The following is a 21,769-nucleotide window of genomic DNA, read 5'->3' as shown; positions in this document are numbered from 1 at the left end:
ATACATATATACAATGGAATATTACTCAGCCACAAAGAGGAACGAAATTGTGCCATTTGAAGAAACGTGGATGGACCTAGAGTCTGTCATGCAGAGTGAAGTAAGTCAGAAAGAGAAAAACAAATACCGTATGCTAACACATATAAGTGGAATCTAGAAAAATGGTAGAGGTGAACCTATCTGCAGGGCAGGAATAGAGACACAGATGTAGAGAACGGACATGTGGACATGATGGGGAAAGGGGAGGGTGGGATGAATTGGGAGATTAGGATTGACATATATACACTACCATGTGTAAACTAGATAGCTAGTGGGAACGTGCGGTATAGCCCAGGGAGCTCAGCTCGGGGCTCTGTGATGACGTAGATGGGTGGGATGGAGGGGGTGGGAGGGAGGTCCAAGAGGGAGGGGATATATGTATGCATATAGCTGATTCACTTCGTCATACAGCAGAAACTAACACAACATTGTAAAGCAACTCTATTCCAATAAAAAAACAAACAAGCATTAGAAACCAGCTCCCACCTTTGATTTTACAGATGGAGACACACAGGCCCAGAGAGGGACAGGTGCTTGCCTGAGGTCACACAGCAAGTGAGCGGGAGAGTTGGGACCAGCCTGGGCCACCTTGGCATGGACCCGGGTGTGGCGTCATCAGGACTGTGGGCCCCATGGAATGAGGGGGATGGCAAAAAGGCAGGTTGTTCCTGTGTCATCGGGCAGAAAGGAGGCCGAGTGTCCTGACATCCCTTTCTGGTCCAGAGTTCAAATTCCACCCCTACAATTTTTGGTGCCTGGACAGTTCCTTCAGATACAAAAAAATGCCCATCCTCTGGGCGGCCACAGCCAGTGTGTCCTGGAGAGTGGGCACAGGCAGTCAGCCCCACTCAGACCCTGGTGCAAAAGGCCTTGATCCACACCAATATGCCATCCTGACCCCAGCTGTGTCTTTAAGTCACCTTTTTTTCAATATACACAAACTGATGATAAAAGAAAACTATACATTGCCGTGATTTATGGGAAACCAGCATTGTTTGCCCAAATAGACAATAACATAAAAATAAATGTCTTCAACACATCTTATAGTATTACATTATAATGTATATCACATATATATGTATATGTGTATATATTATTTCTATATATCACATATATATCATTATACTATATTTTATCTTATTAAAAAAGCCCACATACCTCTCAGATCACTTGTGTGTTGCATGCTGGAAACACTCCCTTTTCTGAGCCGGTGGCTGGGTGCTTTCGGGTGAAGGTCTTACTGCTGTGCCGGGTGTTGCTAAAACGTGCACAATTTGAGCACGAGCGAACCCACTCACGAGGATGCGCTGGCCGGGCTGGGTCTGCTGGGGTTGGGGAGGAACATTCTGGCCCAGGTCCAGGCTGGCCGGGAGGTGGGGTGCTGGCCGCAGGGGCTGGGGACGGAGTGGGCTGGGTGTCGGGTGAGCACTTGGCACTGGGCTAGGTGCCTTGCATCCATCCTCCCAGCAGCTCTCGGAGGGGTTTTAATATCCCCACTTCATTTTACTATCTTTTCGTGGAATAATTCAAACATACAGAAGGCCGCAGAAAGTAGCAGCATGAGCCTGTCGTGGGACCCCCGCCTTCCAGCTCCAGAGTTCCAATGTTTCCTGTGCAGGTGCTTTCCCGGGATTTTATGAAAGAAATAGACAATGACAGGTGTGGCTGAAGCCCCTCTCGTCATGTCCCTTACCCCAATCCTTTCCCTTCTCTCCCCTGAGAGCCACATTCCCCACTGGTTATTTACTTCTCCATTGCATGAATGTGTATTGTTACTGCATATTATATGTAACCCTATATGATATATGCGGTGTTGCTTTCCAATTTCATACAGATCCATACCCATTTTACAGTTGGAAATACGGAGACAGCTGTTCAAGTTCACACAGTTGTGAGGGGCCAGCCAGGCTCAAATCCTGTTCCTGGGGCCTTCAGTAATCACGGGCGGGCCCGGAGAGAAGCTTCCCTTCCAGCCAGGCCACCCTGGGCCAGCGGTGGAGAGCACTGGATTTATCAGGACGACTTTTAGGGTCTGGGGACCTCCTGGGCAGTGCTGGGTCTCAGAGGAGGGCAGGATAGCCTGCCCTTTCTGCTCCGTGTTGTCTCCCAGAAGGTGAGCCACCGATTCCTGCTCCAGGAGCCAGTGCGGGGAGTCTGCGGCCCCGGGGGTGACGAGGTGAGGCCCCTTCTCCGCAGATCCGGGGTAAGTGTCATCCTGAGAGATTTATGTCACCAAGGACTGCAGAACTCTGGGTTGGGGGTACAGGACCCCAGCCACCCCTCCCTGTCGCTCTGATGGAAAGGTGGGCCAAGGGCCTGAGGGAGAGGGTCTGCAGGAGGCTGGGTTTGCCAAGCTGGCAGCAGCCTGTTTTGGAGAATTTGAAGAGGGTGGGTGCACGGAGGGGCAGGTGGCAGGCACAGCCTGGAGGGAACTGGGCCACCAGTGGGGCTGGGGTCCTTCTGCACATGTGTGACCTGTGACCGGGGACCCAGCACCCAAGTGTGCACCACCACAGACCTGACACCCCACACCTCAGCATGAGCAGACATGTGTGCACACACACCCAAACACACGTGCATGCCTGTACATGAGCACACACACAGAGATCACATGCACACCCCAAACACACACACACATCTGTGCATACCCAAACACATGTACATAAACGTGCACACACACGCAAACACACACGTGTACACACCTACACAGCATAGTGAAGCCCGTCTCACCACTAGAGGGTACTAGACGTCTTCCCGGCCTGGAAACTCATTTGCTGAAATTGACGCACACACACGTAGGCGTGCACACACACACACACAGAGTCAAAAAAGAAGAAAAAAGAAAGAAGGGAGGACAGAAAGAAAAAGAAAAGAAAATCCTTAGAAAGATATAGCAGTTGATGGTAATTCAAGCTGACGATGGCTATAAATCCTGGAGGCTGATCGTAGTAAAGTACGAATGGGGCTGTGCCATATTCACAGAGATATTTAATGCTTCCCCTCCGAGATCAATCAGCTGCTCTGAGATTTCTCCCGACATGTACACCCGCTGCCTTGACCCCTCCTCCAGGTTTGGGGCATCCGGGCACCTCCTTCCCTACCCGCCTCCTAACTTCTTTCTGCACCACTAAGAGCTTGGGGGTTGGTGAGAAGTTGCGTTTCAGATGGCTCTTAGCTGGCCATCCTGCTTCCCACTTGCGACCTGAAATGGGTCCAGCAGGTGTTGCTGTGTCCAGATTCCCCTGCCTGGGTGGATGCAGCCCAGGTCCCACGCCCAGCTTGCCATCTCTCTGGGAGAACCAGGGCCAGCATGACTGTTCTTACTTGACCCGGGCTTGCAGCATAACTTTCCTCCCTCCCATCTGGTGCACAGGACAATGGTGAGTATCTGGGTAGTTGTTTATTTTAAGCTGTCAGGGCTCCAGGGACAGGGAGGGATGGTTCTTCTCGAGGTGAGTTCTGGGCCAGGCCTCCCAGGCTCAAGCTCTGTCTGAAGGTCTGCCTGCCTTCCTGCTTAGGGGCCCCCAGCCATGCTGAAGATCAGACACACCCTCAGGACCACTTGTAAGGAGGCTGGAGGGGCCTCTGCCGGGGGACCCGGGCCCTCTCTCGCCAGGGCTTGGGGACCGAGCGTGCGCTCGGTGGGCCCTGGGTCCGTCCTCGGCTCTCCCCTGCACACCAGACCTTGTCTCTCTTCCCTGTACCATGGGTTCAGGACTGGCTCCCTGCTCCCATCCTGCCACCACTTCATGGTTCCAGGCTTTGCTAGGTTTGGGGAACAGAAGGATGACAGTGACTCAGGAGGGGGTCCCAGGGGTGTGGGGAGCGGCAGAGCCAACCCCGACTGCAAACCCAGCCCGAGTCCAGGGGGTGGTCAGCACTGAGACCTGGTGCCTGTGTCGCTGAGGACAAAAATACCGCCCCTGCCGGGACGGAGGTTTACTTCTCTGGAAACACATTCACCCTTTCCGAATGCTTCGTGAGCACCAACTGTGTGCCAGGCATGTGACTTAGTGACAGAGAAGGCAGCCCAGGCTCTGCTGGAGTTGACATTCTGTGTGTTTCTTGTGGCCACCGCAACAAATTACCACAAACCATGGGCTTAAAACAGCAGAAATGTGTTCTCTGGATGCCACCAGTCTGAAATCAAGGCGTCTGCAGGGCTGTTCTCTCTCCAAGGCTCCAGGGGAGGATCCTTCCTGCCTCTTCCCGCTCTGGGGGCCCCTGGGCGTTCCTTGGCTTGTGGCTGCCTCACCCCAATCCCTGCCTCTGTCCTCACAGGGCCGTCTTCCTTCTGTGTCCCTGTATCCAAATCTCCCTCTCGTTTCTCTTATGAGGACACCAGCCATTGGATTAGGGCCCACCCTCAATCCAATATGACCTCTTTCCTTTGTTGCATTCAGAGAAGTTCTTTGACATATAAAAATTGTGTACCTCAAAGTGGTACAACTTGATGTTTTGATAGATGCATTCATTGTGAAAAGATTGCCATAATCAAGTTAAATAACTAATCCATCACCTTGCATGGTTGCCAGTCTGTGTGTGTTGCAAGAACTCTTAATTTAAGATGTATCCTCTTAGCAAACTCCCGTATACAATGCAGTATTTTTACCCATTCTCACTGGGCTACACATTCCCAGAACTCATGCATCTTGTATAACTGAAACTGTGTACCTCATCTTAACGTGATTACATCTGCAAAGGTGCTATTTCCAAATAAGGGCATCTCCATGGGTATTGGGGGTTAGCTCCTCAACCTATCTGGGGGGACATGGAGCGTTAGAGAGGGCTGAGGGGGTGCATCCCTGGCAGAGGGAGCAGCAGCTCTGCAAGCCTCAGACAGGAAGAGTTTGGGGGACCCAGAGGGAGCACGACCAGCGTGGCTGAATGTGGAAAGCAGGAGGAAGAATGTTCCGGAAGGGGCTGGATGGGGCCGGCTGCTGGGCCAGGGTCAGTCACTCTCATCCAACCCCAGCATCTCCCAGGGTGAAGGTCTAAAGCAGGGGAATGATGTGACCCAGTCGTGTTCTGGGAAGACCCCTCCGACAGGGGTTCTGCGCTTGGGTCCGTGCACAGGATCCGGGTCGGGGGGGGAGTCTGTGAGTTTTGACTGGAAAAATTACATCTTCATTTTCTCTTAACCCCTAACTGAAAGTTAGTGTTTCCTTCCACTGTGAACGGACGTGATGACCACAGGGCTGTGGGCGCAGCTCTGGGACTTGCTCACTGACAGAAACCCGGCATCTTTGTGTCTCCTGTGACTGTCACAGGTGACATGAAATACCGCCAGGCTCATCACAACTTTGGGATAATGACAGTGGTCCGCCCCATCACTGGATCTTCTTGTTGAATATTGTTATTTAACGCATTTACAACAAAGGCATCAATTACCAGATTACGGGCTTGCTCTTTAAATATTTTGATAACTGTATTTCAACAAAGACAGTTTCCTTTGCAAGCCTGTGCATTTTATTTTATGCATGAAAAAATGTTATTTTGAAGCTGGAGAGGGTGTGGAGAAAAGGGAACCCTCCTATACTGTTGGTGGGAATGTATATTGGTGCAGCCACTACAGAAAACAGTGTGGAGGTTCCTTAAAAAACTAAAAATAGAGTTACCATATGATCCAGCAATCTCACTCCTGGGCATATATCTGGAAAACACAAAAACTCTCATTCAAAAAGATACGTGCACCCCAGTGTTTATAGCAGCACTGCTTACAATAGCCAAGACATGGAAGCCACCTAAGTGTCCATCGACAGATGAATGAAGAAGATGTGTGTGTGTGTGTATATATACACACACACACACATACACACACAACGGAATATTACTCGGCCATAAAAAAGAATAAAATATTGCTACTTGCAGCAACATGGATGGACCTAGAGATTATCATACTGAGTGAAGTCAGACAAAGACAAATATTATATAAGATCACTTATATGTGGAATCTAAAAAAGAATACAAATGAACTTATTTACAAACAGAAACAGTCTCACAGACATAGGAAACAAACTTATGGTTACCAAAGGGGAAAAGGGGGGAGGGATAAATTAGGAGTTTGGGATTAACAGATACGCACCGCTATATATAAATAGACAAACAATAAGGATATACTGTATAGCACAGGGCACTCTATTATTCAATGTCTTATAATAACCTATAATGGAAAGAAAAAATATATAACTGAATCACTTTGCTGTACACCTGAAACTAACACAATACTGTAAATCAACTATACTTCAATTTTTAAAAATGTTATTTTGAGAGAGTCTCTGGGTTTTCAGATGCCCAAGGGTTCATGGCACAAAAATGGGTTAGAATTGCTGCTGGCCGACCAGTCAGAGGGTGATCCAGTCAGGAGGGCTGGCCGGGGGTGGGGGCTGGAGAGAAGCAGGTTAAGCTATGAATTGAGGCTGAGTGTTAGCCTTCCAGCTTGAGTGACTGGTGAGGGGGTGATGCCATATACAGAGGGGGAAGAGGAATAGCTTGGGGAGGGAAATGGCACATTTGTTTGGCTTTGAACATCTAATTTGGGCAAATGCTACTGGAGAAGCCAAGGGGCCCTGGCCTCACTAGACCTGCAGTTAGCAACAGCTGAGCCAGAGATGCCAAGTAGAGGGCTCCCTGTGTGAGCTTGCTTGGTCCCCACAGTGACTCCATGTGGTACATCACCCAGGTTTTATAGTCTCACTTTACAGATGACCTTCGCTGGGGTGGGTCATAGAAAGTTATCTTAGAACTCAGAAGTCTCCATTCCATCCCTGGGATGCTGCATCTCCGGCCCACAGATACCCAAGGAGCGCTCACTGTGCAGCCACACCTGAGCACACCTGTCACCAAGATGCCTGCTGTCCCCGTGTCAGATCTTGGGCTGGGGGCACAGTAGGGGAAGAGCGGGCCTTGCTCTGGAGGATGCGAGGGCCTTTCAGTCTTGAGTTCTGTCCCTCTGTGTGTCTGTCTCTTTCTGTTTCTCTGCTCCTCTCCATCTCTCCCCACCTCCACCCTGAGGCAAACACAATTTCACAGCCTCACACCCACATTCACGTTCAGTCAGAGACACAAATGCTGGAGGAGACACGCAGCATCGGTCAAAACAAGATCAGAACCGAACAGGACATGTGATAGGAAAGAAAGAAATTCCTGTATTAGAGATTCATTTCCAGTCACCCCGACTGGCTCGGAAACTTTCAATACAATTTTTAGCCACGCACCTGGGGTTTCGAAGCAGCCTGGGCTCAGAGACTAGTGTGAGCTCTCGGCCCCCTCATTCACCCATGGCTAATTTTAGTATCCAAACAAACCAGAAAGCCCCAAGCCTCTGCTCCTCTTTCTCCTCCATGCCCGCCCCCCGCCCACCCCCTTCACAGGCAGCTGCGGCTCTGCCCACGGCCGGGAGCCCCAGACTTCCTGCCGCCTTGCCGCGGCCCTGCCACGGAGGGCAAGCCCAGGGGCCCAGGGACCCAGGCCCGAGTGCCCTTGGGGTAGAGGGCTTTGTTGGCAGCAGGGACAGTGCAGGGAGTGAAGGCGCGGGGTCAGCACGGAGGAGTGGCCGGTGAGGGGACAGGACGGAAGGAGGCAAACCCACCTGCGTCTCGGTACCTGTGGCCTCTCCCACAGGCCCCCCAGCACAGGGCTGGGGGCATCCCTCTCTTCAGCGCTCCCTCCTGAGCACTCCAGCCTCCCTGACTTTTGTCTGACCTTGACCCCCGCCCCTAAACCGGAGCCTGATATGAGCTCCAGGTGACCCTCACCAGGGAAGCCCCAGGCAGCTGGGACGAGCGTCCTGAGGTTTCCCTCTTCAAGTCTCAGCTCTGCCCTTTCCTGGCGGTGAGGCCCCTCCGAGCCTCAGTTTCCCCATCTATTAAATGGGGTGATATGTGCCGCCAGCACAGATGGGTGCCAGGCTTGGAAATGACATTCGTGAATGTGCCTGGCACACAGTAGGCGCACTGGTCCGCTGGAGGGGGCGGCACTCTTCGGCTAGTTTGGAGGGTCTTTTTTTGAGGTCAGAGGTCTAAGGCCCCCAAACCAAAGGGAGCAGCAATCCCGCAGGGCTCACCCGAAGCGGTGCTCAGAGGCAGGCGTGAATAAATAATAAATGGGAGGTGATGAGGAATTGATGTGAGTGTGGGAAGGCGGCCTGCGTGGGCCACGGCGTCCCCACCCCGGGACTGCTGCTTCATCCATCAGCAGAGCTCTGCTAACAAGAGGCCGGGGAGCTGCCTGGCACAGGGCGGCAGCTTCTGGGCCGGCCAACTGCATCCCCGACCCGGCCTGCGAGGGGCGGACTTGGCCCCTTAGGAGGATCCCAGCCGGGCCCAGCTCCCCGGAGACACCCATGAGCCCCGTGAACAAAAGTGACCTCCACCTTCAGTTTACATTTTAAAAAATGCCTAAAAATTCAACAACACAACTGGACCCAGAGAAAAGTTAGCTGTGAGTCCAGGAAAGGTCAAGGAGTGGGTGCGGCCATGTTCTGTCTTTTTTCTCTCTGAGCTGCATCTCTGAGCCGCCCACATGGAAAATTATCCCTCTGGTGTCTTGCTTGGATTTTTTCTCCTCTGAAGGCTAAGGCCACAAGGGAAAGCCAGAATCACAGAGTGGGGAACGTCTTTGGGGCTTGTGGGAGTGCCTTGGGGGCCTCCACTTATGACTCCTTTTCTGCAAATGGCAAGTCCCCCAACCCCAGCCTGCTGGTGCCCACAGCTGGTCACACCAGGGGTGGATGCCTGATGCAGCCTGGTCCAAACTCTGTAGGAACACTGGGGGACGCCTCTGATGAATAATCAGAAGATCTGGCAAGTCAGGTTCTGGCTTCTTACACGCAACCAAGCAACTGGGTGGGGGTGAGTTCCAGCTGCCCCTTTTGGATGGATTATGTGTTTGCCAGTTTGCTATGGTCCCCACCTGTCCCTATTGCCTTATTCTGGCCTGCATCACTCTTGAACATCCTTGCTGGGCCCTGGGAAATTCCAATGGCAATGCAATGACTTGCTTAATTGTGTGTCCATCCCAGCAGGCCGCCAGCACCCAGGCACTGGAGGCGAGGGGTGAACAAAACAGGCACGCTCTCCACCTTTGTGACCCTCACAGTTAAGACAGACAATCATCAGTCATTCCAACGCGGGAAGATGAGGGTTGTGACAGGGTGTGGACCTCAGCTCAGGCCAGGGAGGGAGCCTCTCCACCTCCCAGAGGTGCTGGTTCAGCTGACACCTGAAGGCTGAGTGGCGGTTAATCAGGCAGAGTGAAGGGAACAGTGTTTCAGAGAAGAGGAACAGTGTGTGTGAGGCCCCAGGGTCCAAAGGAAAAGCAAGAGGGCTGATGTGGTTGGGTGTGGTAAGTGTGGTGTGGGAGGGTCTCCTGGCCATCCTGTGAGAGGAAAGGACCACCTGGACCAGGGTGGTGGCTGGGGGACAGGGGAGAGGTAAGCCAATGCAGTAGGGAGTAAAGGGTTTAATCAGTGAGATGAGGTGACGGAGAATGCAGTGATGTGAGAGTGTGTGTGTGTGTGTGAGAGAGAGAGAGAGAGAGAGAGAGAGAGAGAGAGAAACGGAGACAGAAACAGAGACAGGAAGACAGAGAGAAGCAGGAGAGAGAGAACGAAAACCAGGTTTCTGGCTGAGTGACTGGGTCAGGGACGGGCGGGGTGAAGGCGTGAATTCAGTTTTAGGCCTGTGTGGATGAGTGTCTCTGAGAGGATGGGGGAGGGGTCGGCCTGTATCTCGTGGAGGTGGACTGGGGTCCCAGCACCAAACTCCCCCCAACCCCCCAAGCCCCTGGGAGGGATCACAGTTCACAAACCACACACACCTTTTGGCAGCAAAGATCAGCTCCAGATGTCACAGTCTTGGAACCACCAAGTGTAACCGAGACACGAAGGTGGTGGCGAGTCGGCCCTCCAGAAGCCAGCGGCCCCTGTGGGTCCCACGGGCCCGAACGGAAGAGTCCCAGAGCGGGTCGCCAGGCCATCAGCAGCAGAAGCCCCAGGCTGTGAGGACCCGCAGCGCCCGGCAGAGGGCAGTGTGGACCAGGCAAGGGAATCCGCCACTGCAAACCCCTCTCAGGGGAGCATGTCCTGCAGGGCCTCCGGGTAAAGGGATGCAGAGGCACAGCTGTTCCCTGGGTCATCAATGCGGGCAGCCAAGGAAATGACAGGATCCAGACAGGGGACACTAGACAGCTGTGAGAAAGAATAAGGAAAGAGCCCCCAGAAACATGCTTCAGTAAAAAAAATAAAATAAATAAAGGCAAGCAGAGAACAGTGTGAATAATGTCTTTTCGGTCGTGCAGCAGAGGGGGAATAGGCGTGGGTATCGCTCGTCTGTGCATGAAAACTGTGAAAGGCACACAGACCTAAGAAAGGTGGTTTCCTGTGTGTATGGGGGGGATGAGGGTGGGCAGAGGTGAGAATTTTAAATGGATGGCCTTTTAGAACGTGTGGCTTCTGAACTCTGGATGTTGTATTAAAAATAGATACAAAAATTCCAGACTAAACACGATGGTAAACCACGTTTCCTCGAAGCCTCTCCCCTCTCTGAGGTTCCCGGTACCGTGCAGGTGACGGGTGGATGCCCTCATGTCCCCGTGTCCCACGACCGCCTGGGGATGGGCCCGGCAGCTGCTCTGCACTTGCTGCTTCTTTCAAGCTGGTCACAGCCCCTTGAGGATGGAGCTGCCCCCCGGGGGCTCTCTTCTTCTCCCCAGCTACCCACAGCCCGGTGACCCCAGAAGGATGCGGGCCTCTGGGGGCAGTAAGCTGGCCTGAGTGGGTGGGAGGGTGGGAGCCAGAACAGTGGGCGTGGGGAACACTTCCTGCTGCTTTCGGTTTGGGTTCCTGGGGTGTGAAATTGAAACTAAAAGCCAAGGTTCAGCCTCAGCTAGAGCAGCCCCCTCCCCTTCTGGAGTTTGCATTTCTCCCCTTCTGGTGCCAGGGGCTTTCTGGAAGTTGTTGGAACCCCTGCAGAACACTCTGGATAATACGATGGGCTGGAGCAGGGCACTGGGAGCCGGGCCTCCCCATCAAGTGGCCATAGCATCCTTGTTGACCTTGGCGGGACTGCAAAGGCAAACCTCGGAGAGGGAGCGAAACAGGGCTGGGAGGGGGACACCAACCCAGATGGACACACTTACAGGAGAACAAGGCCCTTGGATGCAATGGCTTTTGACAGCAGCATGACAGCATGGCACTGGAGCTCAAAGACATTCCTTTCCTGCATTCCCACCCACCTCGCCCCCAGACTGTGGCCTGATGAGGTAGAAACCCAGGGCCTGCCCAGGTGGCATTGCTGCCTCGGTCCAAGAGAGGAAATCCACATCCTCTTGATCTGATCACTGAGTGACCTGGCCCCAAACCAGACACTGCCCTGGACACCAACCACTTCCCCAGTCACTGGAAGAGCAGAGGAGAAGCACACAGATGTCACCAGGGCCCCAAATAGCACCTCTGACTTAGAAGATCCAGTTAAGAGCCTGCAGGTAGCCAATCAGCCAGGGCTGGGTGGAGTTCCAGCTATCAGCTGTGTGACTTTGGTCAGGTTATTGAACCTCTCTGAGCCTCAATTTTCTCCCGTATATAACATGGAGAAGAGATTTATTTATTTATTTTAAAATTTTTTTTTTTTGCGGTACGCAGGCCTCTCACTGTTGTGGCCTCTCCCGCTGCGGAGCACAGGCTCCGGACGCGCAGGCTCAGCGGCCATGGCTCACGGGCCCAGCCGCTCCGCGGCACGTGGGATCCTCCCGGACCGGGGCACGAACCAGTGTCCCCTGCATTGGCAGGCGGACTCTCAACCACTGCACCACCAGGGAAGCCCTGGAGAAGAGTTGTGGGATCAGTAAGTAGAAGGACATTTAGGAAGAGCTTGGCACAGAGTAGGAGCTCAAAAACTTGTTAATATTTGCCCAACCCAAGAGCAATTGTCCTTAATCTTTTGGGGATTACAGGACCCCTTAGGAATCTGAGAAAGCCTGGACCTTCCCGAGAAAAATGTAGGTCTACACGTACAGCGTGCTTTCTGGGGCTCTGAGCTGCGTGGCTGAGGCCCTTGGAGGTGGACCAAGTGTTTGTCAGCGGTGTTATCCGCCTGGCACAGGGTCGTTTCCAGACCCTGGGGCCTGGGCTTGCTGAGCAGGCTGCATGCCTCACTGTGTGGCTCAGGGCAGCCTCCTGGAGTCCTGGGCTGGCTCCAAAGGAAACACTGAGCTTGCAGGCCCTGGTGTGGTAATTCCAGCTGCAGCCAGACTTTGCAGAGAGCTCCACGCGCGCCCTCACCACCCAGCCCCGCAGGCCCCTTTCCTTCCCAGGCCAGTCGGGAGCCCGGAGCTTGAGCAGATGCTGTCACGGGTCTCCTTTGAAATCCTCACGTGGCCTGACTCCCTGGGGTACCAAACCCCCGCCTCCCACCGCCTTCTCCCAACTTTCTTTCATGCAGGGAGTGACCCAGGGCACGGAACTCATCCCTCACTTCTCTCCTCCCACACCAGCTGATTAACATAGATACAACCCTGCAGCCCTGTGTCCTGGAGCCTGGCTGAAATCACTTGGGAAAAAAACCCCCACCACACATTCTTTTAAGATATTTTCTCCAAGCGTGGCCTGTCTTCACCCCTTCTTGTCCACCACCCACCCACCCCCAATTATATGCGAGTTGCGGGTTTGGCTATTCTGCACAAGCCTGAGAATTCTGAAGTTAAATAAATATAAATAAATCAGCCTCTTACTCCGGGACTCCTTTCCAGTCACGTCTGTCCCCTTGGCTCTAAGTACTTACAAGGAAGCACGGTTTCTAAGTGGAAACACGATTGCCTGGGCTTGGGGAAAATTTACTGTTTGACTTAGAGCTCTAACAAGATGGAAGCAGAAGACCTTCCAGCTCCTGCATCTCCTTGTGTGGCAGTTTATCTGGCCCTAAATAATCACGGCTGGACCTCTGGAATCATGGCCTCTCCACACCCAGCACATCCAGCTTGTTTCTGGGGGCTGTTTTGGAGAAAGAAGCATTGCTTACTGGCTCTTGGAGGAATTTTTTTAAAAAATAAATTTATTTATTATTTTTGGCTGCGTTGGGTCTTCGTTGCTACTCTACGTTGCGCTGCATGGGCTTCTCACAGCAGTGCCTTCTCTTGTTGCGGAGCATGGGCTCTAGGCACACGGGCTTCAGTAGTTGTGGCACGCGGGCTCAGTAGTTGTGGAGCCCAGGCTTAGTTGCTCCGCGGCATGTGGGATCTTGCCGGACCACAGCTCGAACCCGTGTCCCCTGCATTGGCAGGCAGATTCTTAACCACTGTGCCACCAGGGAAGCCCTGGAGGAATTTTCTATTTTTTTTAAGGCATCATATTCCCAGGCAAACTCAGACCCTGTGCTGTAGAGATGGGTCATCACAGGGAGGAGAGAACCTGGCCCCCTCCTAGGACCCCCCACCCCCAACTCATACCTCCCAGGGCTCTGTGGTGCTGATGCTATTTCTAAGAGTTGAAATGCTAGAAATTGCTACAGGACACACGCTATTGTTTTAGGATGAGGTATTTGTTAAGAGTTCTTTTATTAATAATTCGTATCTTCAATAAAACCTACCAGAGGGTCACCAACTCATGTCCATGGTATCTGAAACCATAAAGCAATTCAAAACTATGTCTATTAAGAATTGCTCGAGGCTGGGCTTCCCTGGTGGTGCAGTGGTTGAGAGTCCACCTGCCGATGCAGGGGACACGGGTTTGTGCCCTGGTCCGGGAGGATCCCACGTGCCGCGGAGCGGCTGGGCCCGTGAGCCATGGCCGCTGAGCCTGCGCATTCGGAGCCTGTGCTCCGCAACGGGAGAGGCCACAACAGTGAGAGGCCCGTGTAACGCCAAAAAAAAAAAAAAAAAAAAAAAATTGCTCAAGGCTGCAAGTAACTGACAACCAAAATAAGAGCCATTTAATACAAGATAAAAATTTGTTTCAGTCTCATGTAAAAGAAAGCCAAGCAGCAGTCCTGGGCTCCAAAGTGTCATCAGTGACTCTGGCTTTCTGTTCCACCATCCTCTGTGCAGGGTTTCCCTCTTCAAAGGCACCTCAAGATCCAAAATGACTGCAGGAGATCCAGCCATCACGTCTGTATTTTAGGCAGGAAACGGGAGGAAGGGCTGTTTGTCTGCTTTGTCTCTACCCTAAACCTTACCTTACATTTCCTTGATTACTCTAGCTGCCAGGGAGGCTGGGGACTATGGTTTTTTAGCTGTGCGTGTGGTTTCCGAGGATAAAATCAGGATTCGGTTGGTGAGAAAGGCAGTGTAGACGTGGATTATCAACGAACAGTTGCTCCCACAACTCCCATGAACACACAGACCAAGGTCTGAACCCCAGCCTGCTACCTACCAGCTGCTGAATGCTCGCCATGGTGCCTGGCTGGAGCTGGCCTGGTTTGGCTGTGCCTGTTGGGTTTGTACTCAGGAAGTTTGCATTGAGAGGGTCAAGAAGAAGAATGGTTCTAGAGCCCATAAAGCCTTTGCTGTCTGCTGTGGAAGGAGTGTGGCTCCTGGGCTGTGGGCAGTAAGCCCACCGGAGGGCCTTAGCCCACGTGCTGCTTCCTGAACTGAAAGATAGAGCAAGGCTGCATCACGTAGGATGCTCCCCGCACAGAGAGCTGGAGCACACGTGCGGGGGAGCTGAGTCAGGAGGGCCTAGCCTGCGGCTGCAGCCAGGGGACGCAGGGGTGTAGACAGCGAGACCTTCCCGGCAGCCTATGAAAGGGGGGGCCCTTCCCAGGGTGACGATACAATTTATCGTCCAAATCAGGACGCATCTTAGTCAGAGGGGGTGCTGTTGGTGATCAGTCCCAAACCCAGCTGTAAATCAGGCCTGTCCTGGGAAAACTGGGATGCACGGTCACCCTACCTTCACCCTGCATATGACATGGGGCCTGAACTGAGCTCGCTGGGGGTGGTTTGTAGGTGAGGAACGGTGCAAGAGCCGAAAGCCTCTGCAAACTATTAAACAATTGGTTGAAAACAAGGAATTGGAGAAATTTTAATGCAGGAAAAAATAACAGCAGGGCACACCTCCCCTTCTGCCTGGAAATGTGCATATCCTGTGTCCCGAGGGCTGGGGGATGCCTGGCTTTCAGGTCCCCTCCCTACGGGCAGCACACCTATTCCACGCGTGACATTCAACTGCTGTTCCGGCTTCCAGGGGCCGCTGGCCTCCGACCTGGCTCTGTGTCCTTCGTGGGGTCCTGTCTCCTGACTCACGCCTGCAGGGCTGGCCGACTCAGCAGGTCAGCCCCGGGGGGGAGCGGACCGCTCCCTGCTCCCTCCCGACCACCATCTGCCCCCGGGGGGGCTCCCTGGAGGGTCTCCCTCAACGGGAGGACGGAGCTCCCAGGCCGTCTAGGCAGCAGGACGCCCCTCGCCCCTCGGCGTGGCCCCGCGGGATCCGGACCCCCCTCCCGAGTCCCCTTGGGACTCAGCGGTGCCCCCGCCTCACAGCTGGTCCTCGTCCACCCAGACGGTCTTGCGCTGCTCGTCCCCGATCTTGTCTTTTATGACGCGGAGCAGCTCCTCCACGCTGCCCCACATGTCCGCCTCCACGCTGGCGTAGAGGCACGGCAGGGCCTCCAGCTCCTTCTCCTTCAGCCGGCACAGGCGCAGGAACTCCTCCTCAGTCTCCGGCCGGGCCAGCATCTTCCTGCGGGCGGGCGGAGGGCGAGGGAGACGCACAGGGGCGTGGCTTGGCTGGGCGGACCCGTGCTGTGGGACCACCCCGTGCTGCCGCCCACACCCCTGGCCACCCTACGGACGCTGCCTTCCCCGCTTTGTTTCTCCATCGCGTCTACCACTTAGCACCTTACGCACTGTCCCCTTTTATTCTGTTCATTAGGGAATCCTAAGAGGTGGGGACTTTAAAAAGAAAGTCTTTTTAATTGTGGTAAAGTACACGTAAAATAAAATTTCCCATCTTGACCACTTGTAAGTGTACATTTCAGCAGTGGTAAGTTATTCGCAGCGAACTGCATCCATCTCCGTAACTTTCTCGTCTTGCAAAACTGAAACTCTACCCATTAAACAATCACTTCCCCCTCCCTCTCAAGCCCTGGCACCCACCCCTCTACTTTCTGTCTCTGTGCATCTGACCCCCCCAGGGACCTCGTAGAAGTGGAAATGCAGTGTCTGTCCTTCTGTGTCTGGCTTGTTTCACTGAGCAGCATGTCCTCAAGGCCCAGCCATGTTTCACCATGTGTCAGTTTCCTTCCTTTTTAAGGCAGAATCATATTCTCTCGTAGGGATGGACCACATTTTGTTTATCCATTTATCTGTCAGTGGACACTTGGGTTGCTTCTGCCTTTCGGCTACTGTGAATAATGCCACTGTGAACATGGGTGTGCAAATACCTCTTGAAGACCCTGCTTTGAATTCTTTTGAGTATAGACTGAGAAGTGTGATTTCTGGATCACGTGGTAGTTCTACTTTAAGTTTTGAGGAAACTCCTTACTGTTTTCCGCGGCAGCTGCACCCTTTTACGTTCCCAACCAGCCGTGGGCAAGGGCTACAATTTCTCCCCATCTGGGCCCACAGGTGTGAGTTCCTGCTTTTTGGACAGCGGCCGTCCTAACGTGTGGGAGGTGGTGCGGTGGGGACTCTGCACTCTTGCTCACTCATGGGGTCCCGGGCCTGGCACTTAATAGGCGCTCGGTAAATATTTGCAGAGAGAATGGAGTGGCCTGACCTCTCTCAGTGTCAGCTGCAGTTGTGTTGCAAGGAAGGGTGGGGATCAGAGATGGTGCCACGTGACAGGCAGGCCACGCCCTTCCCCACCTCAGCATCACCCTGATTTCCTCTTCCTATCAAATCTTACCGCTAACCCTTCAACAATCACACAGGCCCGACCTTGAACACAGACCCAGAATCAGACCTTTCCTCATCGCCCGCCAGACAGGATGTGGTCCCAGCATCACTACCCCTCGTGTGGGTTGTCACGATGCCTGTGTCTCAACGCAGCAGCCAGCGGGGCCTTTACATCCCTTAGCAGATTAAGTCACTCCTCAAAACCGTCAGTAGCTCCCGTCTCACTCAGAAGGAGATGTCACATCCTTCCGTGACCGACACGGCCCGGTGTGGCCTGGACCCCCTTCGGCCCAGTCACCTCTCACCGCTCTGCCCAGCACACTGGCCTCCTCTGGGCATCCCCGCCTGGGGGTCTGGGCGCCAGCTGTGCCCTCTGCACCTGCCCGGCCTGGCCTCGCTGTGGTGGGTCCTGCTCCAATGCTGGCTTCCCGGACCACCTGGGTCCCAGGGCACCCCCATCCCTCCCGGCACCCATCCTCCTGGACGTGTTTTACGTGTGTGTGTGTGTGCGTGTGTTACTGTTTCCATTGCTGGAGGGGTCAGGGCCATGTCCCCCTGCACTGGGGACTGACCTTCGATAAGGATTCACTCAAGGGATGCTCGGGGGAGGAGGTGGGCCCAACACAGCCAGCTGTTCTTGGCGGGAACCCCAGAGGCTTGGTGAGGTCGGGGGAGAGGAGGGGTGCTTTAGGGCCCCTGCGGGGAGGTCCCGGAGCCCTACCTGAACTTCTTGATGTTCTTCTCCGACACCCGGACGAAGAGCACGATGGGGTAGATGCGGGACTTGATCAGGTCCCTGGTGCAGCTGATCCCGGCCTCCAGCAGGCAGTGCTTGTTCTGCAGACACAGTGGCCGGTGGTCGGCGGGGGCCCATTGCCTCCTCGGCCTGTGTGGGTGGCCTGGGGCGGGTCCACCGGGCAGGGTCTGGCTCCACGGGACAGAGCCGGGGGCGAGACAGCCCCGCGTGCCCCCCCGCTGAACCAGAGAACGAGCCAGGCAGAACCCAACCTCTGAGAGACAAGGCCCCCGGTCCGGACGCCTGGCTCCCCCTGCACAGGGATGGGTGCTGGCAGAGCCCGGCAGCCAGCCCGGGGTGAATCAGGCAGTGTGCGTGAGTCCTAATAAAAACCCAGGTCAGTGTGGAGAACACCTGCTCCTCTATTCTGCCTGCAGAGGCGCTCTTGGTACTAGGACGGGGTGGGTGGAAAACACAGGGAAGGTGAGGCGGCTGGATGGCCCCGGGAGGACATAAGGGCTCTCCAGCACGACTCCCTGGGGCCTGAGAGCGCGTCGTTTCTGAAGAAGGACAATCCCTGTTTTGCTGAAGGTGCCACTTAAGCCTCTGCACTGAAACAGAACTTGAATATAGAAAAGTGCACGTGCTCCTAAGCCTGCAGCTCAGTGGACTTTCACAAAGTGAACGTGCCAGTGGAACCAGCACCCAGGTCCAGAGGCAGAGGTGGCCAGCCCCAGGCCCCTGCGCCCCCGGTCACCGCTCCTCTGTCTCGCCAGCAGAGCCACTGCTGGGTTTCTAACAGCACGCATTCTTGGATGGGAACCCCTTCGCAGCCAGAATGTTCTCAGCTCCAGCCCTGCCCACTCACTGTCCATCGGCTCCGGCTGTCACAATTCCCTAAGCTTTAAACCCAACAAACTCTTCAAGGCTGGCTGACAGCTCTGACCGTGCTTCGATCCGTGTGACGACGCAGGAGGGTGCGGGAGTGACCATCGGCTGGGCGGCAAGTTCGGAATCTCCGGCTGGACTCCTGCTCCTGCCGTCCCCCAGGTCACCGTCCCAGACTCCGGGGCCGTGACCATCCTCGTGGGCCGAGAGCCCTGCCTTCACCCAGCCCTGGAGCGAGGAAGAACTCCACGCTCAGGGCCAGCCAGGGTCTCAAAGCTTGGCTCCAGAAGACTCCAAACTGCGTGCAGACGCCTTTTCTGCGTCACTGCCAAGAACCCTTCTGATGGTCCACTGCCCCCATTTGGCGAACACGGTGCCTGTCGCCTGCTTGCCCGCTATCTCTGGCCCCTGTTATCACAGCCAGGCGCACACACATCCCTGAACAACGCGGACCAGAGGACCAGCACCCGGAAGCCATCAGAAACAGAGGAGGTTCCAAATATAAATGCACATCAGAGCCGCAGGACAGGGCTTGGAGATGTCAGCGCGTGGTAGAGGGAGAGGAAGAAGGCTCCCCCGCGGGGAGGTGAGAGCATCACCCTCTCCACGGCGCACGTGGCTCACAAGCCCTGTCAGCCTCCAGCCGGCCTCACCTTGGCCGCCACAGCCTCGATGTGGGCGGGAACGACACATTCAAAGGAGTTGGGGTTCTTCTCTCGGGAGTAGATGATGGTCTCCGTCTTCTGCTTTCTGAGGAACTCGTCTCTCGTGACAACATCTGCGGGGAGAGGGGCCGGTCCTGAGGGCAGCACAGGTGGTCTCGGGCCGACTGTCCCGTCCAGGCTCCGCCCTGCTTCCTGGGCTCGATAGAGCTGCGTGTCTGATCCCTTTCTGGCCACGTGGAAGTAAATCTCGTCTCCTCCACTAGACCCCGAGGCTTCTCAATGGAGGGCAAGGTCAGGGTCCCACCTTACAGTGCCCACGGCAGCCAGCCAGCCACGCCCTCCCGTCGGCTCCTGAGCCCCTGATGCAGCAGGCGGGGGAGGGGGGAAGAGCAGCCTGCAGCGGGGGGCTCACCCGGCTTGCACATGGTGAACTCCATCGCGCCCCCGGAGTTGAGCAGCTTCTGGACCAGCGCCTTGGCCAGCATGGTGGGCGTGAACAGGACGGGCCGGCGGCGCTCGCAGTAGAAGGCGCGCACCAGGCTGTAGGGGACCAGGCTGAGGTTCTTGCCGAGCTCGCTCTCGGGGTCCAACTCTGCGAGGGGACAGGGAAGGGCTGGTACTGCCTGGGGCAGGGGCAGCCCAGGTGCCCTCTTGGCTCCACGGAGCCTTGAAGACCATTTGGGAGTGGGGATGGGACACCGGGGGCTAGTTCTCAAAAACCGCTGCGCAAATCGACGCAAGCCGGCGGCCCAGGACGCCCTTCCGCTATCCAGGCAAGTTTATGGAGTGACCTGTGGACCGGGCTCTGTTTTGGGAGCTGGGCCAACAGTGCTGGGCCAGGGAGACGGCCCTGCTCACAGGCCAGGAGGCGCCTGCAAGAAGCGCGTAACACACCCCAGGTGCTAAGCTGTCCGGGGAGGGCCTGGGCGGAGGCTGCAGTGGAGAGGCGCCCCTGGTCCTCGTCACCATCAGTGTCGGGGCTGGCGTGGCCCTGGGAAGCCTTGCTCGCTGCTGGCAGGGCCTTCCATAGGGGACCGCACACCGGGAGGCCCCTCACTGGCTTCACGATAAATGGCGGTTGGTGCTCAGCAGGAAGAGAATCAATAAGTAAACGCTCCACAGCAAACAGCTCCAAATAACACGGGCGTCTGGGCTCAAACCAAGTACGGCGGGTATCGGTCGGGGGAACTTGGCAGGATGTGCCCGGGCGGCTGTCGGTCCTCCTGGCCAGGGCCGGGCAGCTCCTTCCCAGACGGTACCCTTGCTTTGGAGGGAGCAGACGTCCCAGCCCCACTCTCGGGGGCCCCTGTGGCCCGCCCAGACCCCTGAGGCCGCCGGGCGCGCATGGGGCGGGGAGGGGCTGGGTGGTCGGCACCACACCTTCCTGCTTCTCGGTCAGGAGCTTCGTGGCGTCCAGTGAGGACCGGGCCAGGCTCCCCCGTGGGCTCCCCGCGACGATGCGCACGCGCTCGTGGCTGTTCATCCGCTTGTACTTGTTCTCGGACCTGCTGACGAACTGCGGACAGAGGAGAGGGGGTGGAGGAAGGCGTAACCCGGGCTCGGGAGACCTCCGTTCAGATCTGGGCTCTGCCCCGGGCGCCTGGGTCAGTCACGACCCCTCTCAACACAGGGGACACCTAGCAGGTGGCGCAAGTTCTTTAGCTGTCTGGGACGCCGTCAGTAGGCAAGTAAGTGAACAAATGCTCACACTCTCTTCCCCGGCTGGGCGTAACCTGCCAGAGGGCTGGTCCCAAGCAGGCCCTCAGTGGAGCCCCCTGCAACCCCACCCACATCTAGGGGATCCACGAGCTCTGTGAGGCCTGGAGCGCTCTGGCTGTGGAAGACCCCTGGCCGCCCCCAAACGGCCCACCTGGCGGGGGGTGCAGGTGACTTCACCCCCTGCCTCAGCATCCCCGAGTCTTCCGGGGGAGTGCCTGCACCCTTCTACCATTCAGAGTTGAGTCCTGGAGGGCGGAAAGGGATGCCCAGCGGTGGACACCATACTCCCTGGGCTACTTTGAGACTCTCCACGCCCTCCCTCTGCAGGGAGGAAAGTCCAGGGAGCTGGGATGTCAGCCCTGCTCTGTTGTTAACCAGCCTTCGAGCAAGTCACCCAAAAACTCAGGGTTTTGGACTCATGCATGACGTGTGGGCACAAAAAAGTGTGGTCTCACGTGGTCCTGCCTTCAGGGGTGCCTCGGACTTCACCAGGGTTCCCTTCCCCCTCCGTGTCTTCCTGCTACCTGTTTGCCTCTGCCTGGGTTCTAGGGTCACACCGTGAACCCTTTCTTTGGGTTTCCTACGTTCCAACATTAGGATGGAGCAGTGGAGTGACAGACTAGCTCTGCTGGGGCCAGCACAGAGCCAACACAGGACATCCTTGCGGGGCTACGTCTTAATAGGACTCTCAGCTTTTGTGAACTGGTGATAGAGAAAAAGGCTGCGTGGAATGCTTCTGCGTTTATGTGAAATCACTTCTGAACACATCACCCATGAGGCTGTTCAATGCCAAAAAAAAAGAAAAGAAACCTCTTAGAATCAAGTACAAGGGAAAAATTTTTCCTGGTCCCAAAGAGCTAAAACGTTTTGGCACCAGGTAAGATATAAAGAC

The 21,769-nt window shown here is 55.2% G+C and overlaps 1 protein-coding gene across 7 annotated transcripts in view; it reads right to left on the bottom strand.

Annotated features, from left to right (window-relative positions):
* Nucleotides 1–15,036: 15,036 nt before the first annotated feature.
* CARD11 (caspase recruitment domain family member 11) overlaps nt 15,037–21,769 on the bottom strand; it is a 108,089-nt gene continuing 101,356 nt past the window's right edge. For 6 of the 7 annotated variants that reach the window (XM_082600545.1, XM_082600546.1, XM_082600547.1 and 3 more), the window contains 5 exons: nt 20,539–20,674; nt 19,571–19,750; nt 19,147–19,271; nt 17,591–17,706; nt 15,037–15,712 (listed from right to left, as the gene is read on the bottom strand). In XM_082600545.1, coding sequence (XP_082456671.1) covers nt 15,508–15,712; nt 17,591–17,706; nt 19,147–19,271; nt 19,571–19,750; nt 20,539–20,674 — 762 coding nt within the window. In that variant the 3' untranslated portion in view covers nt 15,037–15,507. The remainder of the gene's footprint in view (nt 15,713–17,590; nt 17,707–19,146; nt 19,272–19,570; nt 19,751–20,538; nt 20,675–21,769) is intronic. The other variant, XM_082600549.1, reaches the window with a different exon arrangement.

Source organism: Mesoplodon mirus (assembly GCF_964341445.2).
Source record: "Mesoplodon mirus genome assembly, chromosome: 15".
Classification (NCBI taxonomy): Eukaryota; Metazoa; Chordata; class Mammalia; order Artiodactyla; family Ziphiidae; genus Mesoplodon; species Mesoplodon mirus.
This window is presented reverse-complemented; position numbering and strand designations above follow the sequence as displayed.